Raw genomic sequence first — 7,142 nt, forward strand, 5'->3', positions numbered from 1 at the left:
TTCCGCAGGATCAGTACCCTGACACCTGCAGCACGACCGGGCGGCAATTTCAACACCACGTCCAGACGTCTTTGTCCCGCCAGCAGAATCTGCTCCGTCTATGCCTGTTCCACCGAATCGACTTCTGTAGCAACATGTACCAAGGGCAATCCGCCAAGCTCAGCGACAACTGGGCAACTGTTCGTCATGCACTCCTCGTCAACACCAAAGTGGAAACCGTTGGCAACGGGTTCAGTAAAATGCAATGTTGACGGTGCCATTTTTAAGGAACACAGGGAGTTGCGGGATGGAGGCGGTAATTAGAGACGCAGCGGGTTCATTCTTGTTCTGCAGCAGTAGCCTTATTGCAAGCATCAGAGAACCATGAGTAGTTGAGGCACTTGCTGTTCGTACGAGTCTGCTTTGGCTAGCATCCATGAGGTACACGCATGTTGAATTTGAATCTGATGCTAAGCTTGTTGTCGATGCCATTAATTCTTGCAAAAAAGATATCTCGGAGTTTGGAATGCTTATTCATGATTGTCACTTTTTCAATATCTTTTATTAGTCGTTTAGCGAATAGGGCTGCACATTTGGTAGTTAGGCAGACGTGTTCCAATACGCGATTTTTTATCTACTATTATACCGAAATGATTGTAAAACAATATTGTTGAGGATGCAAATCCCATTTTTATATATGAAATCTCTTATTTCCGGTTCAAAAAAACTAAAATTTTTAAATGAATTTTGGGTAGGTTAATTATTGACATAGAGCCTTTTACTGTCAGTCAGTCGTGGTTGTGGGAATCCCATTCAAAACGACATAGTTTTCCTATCTCTTCTCTCTCTCTGTAGGGTTTTGATTTGTTCTTCGTGGTTTCTGAACTTCATCTGCTGGAATTGCAGTTGTTCGTAGCTTCTCTCGACTCTCAGAAAAGGTGAGCTTTCTCAGTTTCCCATCTCATCTCTATTTTCAGTTATAATGTTTCATTCTATCTGCAAAACGCTTCTCCATTCTAGAAATTGCTACATTGTCACAGCTTATCATAACCCATCAATGGTGGTTCCATTAATACTCAGATACTTTTCCAGTGATGCTGACAATCCACACTCTTTTACTCTTTCTTACCTCACTAAAACATGTGGCCTATCTCCCAAATCTGCTCTTTCTGCTTCTAAAATTGTCCAATTTGAATCCTCCGAGCAACCTGATTCTGTCCTATCCTGTTTCCAAAAGTTTGGATTCTCCAAAATCCAAATCTCTGAAATGATTAGAAAATTCCCAAAAGTGCTATGTTGCTATCCAGAGAAGACCATTTCCCCCAAACTTGAGTTCTTCCTCTCTAGAGGAGCTTCAACCCCTGAACTTGTAAAAATGTTCACTTCCAACCCCTGGATCTTGAGTAGGAGCTTAGAAAATCAATTGATTCGTACTTATAATATTTTAATTGGGTTGTTCCAATCCGAAGACAAAGCCATTGAAGTGTTTAAAAGAAATCCTCGGGTTAGATGTAATAGTCCTGAAGCATTGATACCAAACATCAACACCTTAAGAGAAAATGGAGTGCCTGAATCAAATATATTGTGGCTATTTCGTAAACATTGGCTATGCATTGAAGCAATTCCAATCAAATTCCAAAAGATAGTGGAAGAAGTGAAGGAAATGGGATTCAGTCCCTTGAAGTTGCAGTTTGTTGAAGCAATCATGATATTGACAGTAGTGAGCAAATCAAAGAGAGATGGAAAGGTAGAGGTTTATAAGAGGTGGGGTTGGTCTGATAAAGATGTCACTAATGCCTTCAAAAAGTATCCACGGTGCATGGCATACTCAGAGGATAATATAAGGGCTACTATGGATTTTTATGTCAACAAGATGGGTTTAGAGTCTTCAGTCATTATGAATTCTCCTGTGCTACTTGGATTAAGCTTGAAGAAGAGACTCATTCCAAGAGGGGCAGTTATTCAATTTCTGTCATCTAAGGGCCTGGTTAAATCGGATTCAAGCATAACTACTCTGTTCATGTGTCCGGAGATGCGGTTCTTGGAAAAATATGTGAATTGTCATGAGGAAGCTCCTCATTTGATTACTTTGTATAACAGTAAGTTAAATCTTTCTGGTATAAGGGAATCTGAAAAAGATGAAGAATGACATGGAGATGCAGTAATCAAGATGTATTTGCAAATTTATCTATCTAATAAACATAGCAGATGTTGTGTTAAAATTCGAGTATGATCTGCATTTTGTGTAAAAGTGCTCAAACACTCGTTCACCGGATACTTATGGAAGAACTTGTTGACCGGTTATTTTTAATTTAAACTAATAGTTGTTTTATTATCTATTTTTAGTTCTTAGTTTCTTAGTTTTCCTTTGTTTGGGGCCTTTGAACCTTCTTTTCCTCATAAAAAAATAGTTTATATACTAAATAATTAAATTCTTTATTTATTTAAGTTACTTCATTAATGTAAGGGTATAGTAGTAAAAACAACGTTAACATTGCTCGTTTTCTTATTATGTGTGTTTTAGAACTTGTGCAACGGAGAGAGTAATAAACATTAGTGGTTTGATATCATCAAACCAGATTCTGGTTAAGGACTGAAAATCCTGTATAATTGCTTTCTATCTCAAAGTTTAATTTGCATATAAGAATTGCATATTTTGTTTGAGCCTGCTTGAAGTTGGATGAATTAGCATTGTGTTTGCTTCCTGCAATGAGTGAAGTGATGTTCTGAATACCCACCGGAAGGATTCAGGTATCTTCGCGCTCTGCAGCAGTGTTACTTTGATTTTTTTTTTTTTTATGACTGTGGCGCAACGGTAAACGTTGTTGTTGTGTGACCAAGAGGTCACGGGTTCGAGTCTTATGAGCGGCCTCTTGCCAAATAAATTGGCAGGGGAAGGCTTGCCCCCAGTACACCCTTGTGGTGGGACCCCTCCCCGGACCCTCGCTCAGCGTGGACGCGTAATGCACCGGGCCGCCCTTTATGACTGTCAGCTATTAATATGAAGTGGACCTTTAACTATCAGCTTGAGCTTTTAGCTAAAATGGTTTCATGACATGGTATCAGAGCTAGTGTGACCAAGTGGTCCTGGGTTCGATTCCTGGCAGCCCCATTTGTTGAGTTATTTGCAGGATACCCATGCGGTAATTCCAGGATCATTTAGTTAAGGATAATGTGTCAGTACACCCTTGTGGTGGGACCCATGGTATCAGAGCCAGTGTGACCAAGTGGTCCTGGGTTCGATTCCTGACAGCCCCATTTGTTGAGTTATTTGCAGGATACCCATGCGGTAATTCCAGGATCATTTAGTTAAGGATAATGTGTCTAACTCTTGGTGCTGCTCTATATTGATCTTGAGAATAAGCTCAGAAGATGAATTTGTTCGTTTGATCTTTTAATGGCAATCTCGGAGGATTTTTACTGCAATGGATTTTTATGTTTCTAAATTGGTTTTAGATTCGTCATCATTAACAATTGTCTCATGCTACTTTTCACTAAGCTTGAAGAAGAGGCTCATTCCAAGAGTTGCAACTATTCAATTTATGTGCTTCCATGGTCTGGTTCAATTGGATTAAAGCATCACTAACATGTTGCATTGTACATATAATTGTTTATTGGAAAAGTAGGTGAATCACTGAATTGTCATAAGGAAGCTCCTCAGTTAGTTGATCTTTACAATGAGAAATTACATGAGGCCATCAGTGAAGAGACTACTGCAAATATCTGCAACATCAGCTTTTTTGTTTTGAGATTTGTTCAATGGCAGAATGATAGATATATTCTGTTTTGTTCATAGCCATATGAAAGGCATCTTCTATTGTGGACAATTTGCATCGATGTCTAAATGTGATTCATTTCAAATTTCTTTCAAGTTGTCATTATGTGATTGAGTTCGGGGATTATGATAGTTTCTGCATAACTTTTGAACTTTGGCTCATTGTATTCAATATTTCACACACATCTCTGCATTTTTTGGTATATTATATCAACATTTTTGTTACATTTCTTCAGTCTTGGTCTATTGCCGTGCATTATTTGGATGTAGCTTGAAGAAGAGGATCATTTGAAGAGCTGCAATTATTCATTTTGTGTCATTAAACTGGATTCAAGCTTCACTAACGTGTACAGAGGTACAAACAAGTGTTTCTAGGAAAAATTTGTGAAAATGTTGTGACAATGTTATAAATTTGGTCTTTATAACATATTTCTGCAATGTTATTACAGAAATATTACTCAGAAGTTGAGCCTGGAGAAGATCTGCTGGCTGAATATCCTGTCCCATCTAATCTACCAATATTTTATATTCAAGTTCTGCTGTTAAAATCCAAGAGGTTATATTTACTTTTTCTTCTCTCTTATTGAAATTCCTTGTTGATGTTGCCAGCATTGAATGTTATTGGTCGCGTTTATACTTAAATATGATGTTGGCATATATGATCTTTTTTCTTCTTTAATTACTAGATAGTGAAAACAAGTATTGGTTTATGGCTTCATTTAGGACTGTTGCAACGTTTGGCTAGAAATTTGGGGCTTTCAAGTGCTTGATTTGTGAGAAGCAGAATACATTGGCAATCAGAATTTGCAGTGGACTTATGTTTTATCTAAGCAGTAGGCCGTTGCACGCGAAATATACCAGAATTGGCAACTTTGGAAAGAATATAGTTCAACTTTCGAAACATATAACAACAACAACAAAGCCTTAGTCCCGAAATGATTCGGGGTCGGCTTTCGAAACATACACTAAACATGATTAATTTAAGCTGTTTATGCCTTGTTTCTTTTCAGAAACTAAAGCATCTGCTGTTCCTGAGCATGCAATCTCATTGAATATTATGTATATGAGAAATTCCGGTCTTAGGATTGGAGGCAAATCAATAAGTATAAGCAAATCAATATATTTGTATTCCTAACATAGTTAAGTCTGATATCTATGATTTTCGGTTTGTAAATATTCCTTCACTTGTATTCTCTGCAACTCAGTTGATTAATATACGGAAGGCTAAAGGCGTTACAGGTATGTCTGGCTTCTTGCTTCTCCTAGTTCCCAATGTTTATTTAAAAAAATATTGAATCGTATTTCTCAAGAATATATACCTTGCCACTTGAATTTAAATTTGTTCACTAAGAAAAAGTAAATTTTGAACATAATTCAGTAAGAATTTTATTATAATGCTGAGACAATATTAAATAAATTGCAAGAAAAAACTTAACAAAAAACTTGAAATAAAAGTTACATAGCTTGCCATGAGCAATTCATGTTCATATGCTTTCTATGGTTTAGAAATCTAAATTTAGAGAGAAAGTTTGAAAGATAAACCAGATCCCTTTAATTTTTCTTCCATCACAGTTTCAAGTTTTTGCATCATTGAAGGGCTTAAGACATCAGCCCCATTCCCTACCTCTCCTTTCCTGAAGAAGGCCTTGTTTGGGTGTTTTGATAAATACATTCCACTCTTATTCACTTCTAAATCCTTCAAAGTTCCCAAACTACACAACTTTGCAATTTCTTCAATGCCACCATTTCTCTCTTCCTCTTCAGAAAATGGGTACCCAATAAATTTGGCTATTTTCTTCAAGCAAGGAACAATATCTTCCTTCATGTCCTAGTACTTAAGAAACAATACTTTATCCGGCCTCTCTATGCTTGCCTTCCAATACCCTAACACATGATCCCAATAGGGTCCGAAAGGACTTATTCCTTTAAAGAACAAGTCCATAAACTCCTCCATAGTCAATTGAGCATCAAGTTTGTGTGTAAATGCATTGCAGAAATGGCAAAGGGAGACTACAGTGTCAAAAGGGTTGCGACAGACGTAAATAATTGGACAGTTAGAGTCCTTGATGGAGTCTGGTAGTGCTGCGTAAGGGGTGTGCATGGCGAAAAGCCGGGGAGATGGAATGACGGAAAGATCAGGAAGTTCATTCTGGGTAAAGAGATGGAAGTCAAGAAAGGGAACAAGTTCATGTGGGTTTGAAGTAAGCAAAGGGGTGTTAGAAGGGGTATAACGGGTTCGGTTAACAATGGAAAAGCTCAAAGCTTTAAGCCAAGTCGTGCCGGTCTTAGGATTGGAGGCAACAAGAATATCAGTATCTTGAGCTTGGAAGCACTTTTGGAAGGAAATAACACCGCGAATGGGAGACATTCCGGTTGGGCACCAAAAGCCCTGATATAAAGACAACTCGAAGGTTGTCCCCTCAAGTATTTTGGGAAGGGTAGGATAAAGCTCTTCAATTTGTTGGTTCAAATCTTCAGCCATTGAAAAAGTGGTAAGTGAACAATTAGTAGGATATATGATGGATGGTATACAAAGTATTGTTTGGGTATGCATATATATATATATATATATATAAAGTTTAGGTACATAAAACAAAAAGAATATTCAAATTGGGACAACTTTTGGCTGCTAGTTTAGGGTATAAATTAATATAAAGTTGACTTTGAATTCCATTTAATGTAGAAATTGGATGAAGTCTGCGCATCTTATTACTTTTCTACTTGTTTTGAATTGAATGACTTTCCCAAGAACAACTATATTCTTCAAAATCTAATAAGTTGTTTATGCTTAAGCTGTTTATGCCTTATTTCTTTTCAGAAACTAAAGCATCTGTTGTTCTTGAGAATGCAATGCAATCTCATTTAATAGCTTCTAGATAATTTCACCAGAATGACATTTTTTGGATATTCAGGAAAATGTTGTGCCTGAAAATAAAGTTGTGGTACCTGTAAAGCAAGGAAATTTGCTAGGGACTGCCTTTCATTCTGAACTTACCGTGGATACTCGAAGGTATTTTTGTTTTCCGGTGATCAATCTTTCTTTGACAGGCAAGTAAATTTGATTGGGCACTATGTTGGGAATTTTTCTCGATTGCGACAATTTAGCGGAAGCGATAAAACAATTTTATTGAATTTATGAGGTTTACAAGAGGGTGTTCTCTAGAAACTTTCTAGAGTTACAATGAGATAAAACAAAAATAATACACTCCGGTGTTTCCCGAAAATACCCCGAAATAATTATCTTTACTATTTTTATTTCTCCCCAAAATAATTAGACTACCCTCTAAATAAACTCTCAAAATTCACAAGGCACAATTGTGCCTCCTCTCACTACATTTTTGGTTCCACCCTAACTCCCTTTCTCTTCCTATATTTCCCACTCTCTTCT

General features: G+C 37.2%; 1 protein-coding gene and 1 long non-coding RNA gene across 2 annotated transcripts; one reads left to right on the forward strand and one right to left on the reverse strand.

The window, feature by feature from the left end:
- Nucleotides 1–772: 772 nt before the first annotated feature.
- On the forward strand, nucleotides 773–4,993 carry LOC136223548 (transcription termination factor MTERF6, chloroplastic/mitochondrial-like). The gene is made up of 4 exons (XM_066011606.1): nucleotides 773–2,078; nucleotides 3,991–4,109; nucleotides 4,204–4,310; nucleotides 4,478–4,993. Exons 1-2 carry the CDS (start codon nucleotides 962–964, stop codon nucleotides 4,044–4,046), a joined length of 1,173 nt encoding a protein of 390 aa, XP_065867678.1. The 5' UTR covers nucleotides 773–961; the 3' UTR covers nucleotides 4,047–4,109; nucleotides 4,204–4,310; nucleotides 4,478–4,993.
- Nucleotides 4,994–5,074: 81 nt separating this feature from the next.
- Nucleotides 5,075–7,142, reverse strand: LOC136223549 (uncharacterized). The gene is made up of 2 exons (XR_010686014.1): nucleotides 6,701–7,142; nucleotides 5,075–6,226 (listed from the first exon to the last, which is right to left on the reverse strand). It is a non-coding gene; the product is annotated as an uncharacterized lncRNA (long non-coding RNA).

Source organism: Euphorbia lathyris, chromosome 3, assembly GCF_963576675.1.
Source record: "Euphorbia lathyris chromosome 3, ddEupLath1.1, whole genome shotgun sequence".
In the NCBI taxonomy this organism is placed as follows: domain Eukaryota; kingdom Viridiplantae; phylum Streptophyta; class Magnoliopsida; order Malpighiales; family Euphorbiaceae; genus Euphorbia; species Euphorbia lathyris.

Bases quoted from the DNA above. Each gene is read 5' to 3' on its own strand.
- LOC136223548 (XM_066011606.1), top strand. From the start codon at position 962: ATGTTTCATTCTATCTGCAAAACGCTTCTCCATTCTAGAAATTGCTAC. The intron at 2,079-3,990 runs GTAAGTTAAATC...ACATTTCTTCAG, and splicing joins TTTGATTACTTTGTATAACA to TCTTGGTCTATTGCCGTGCA.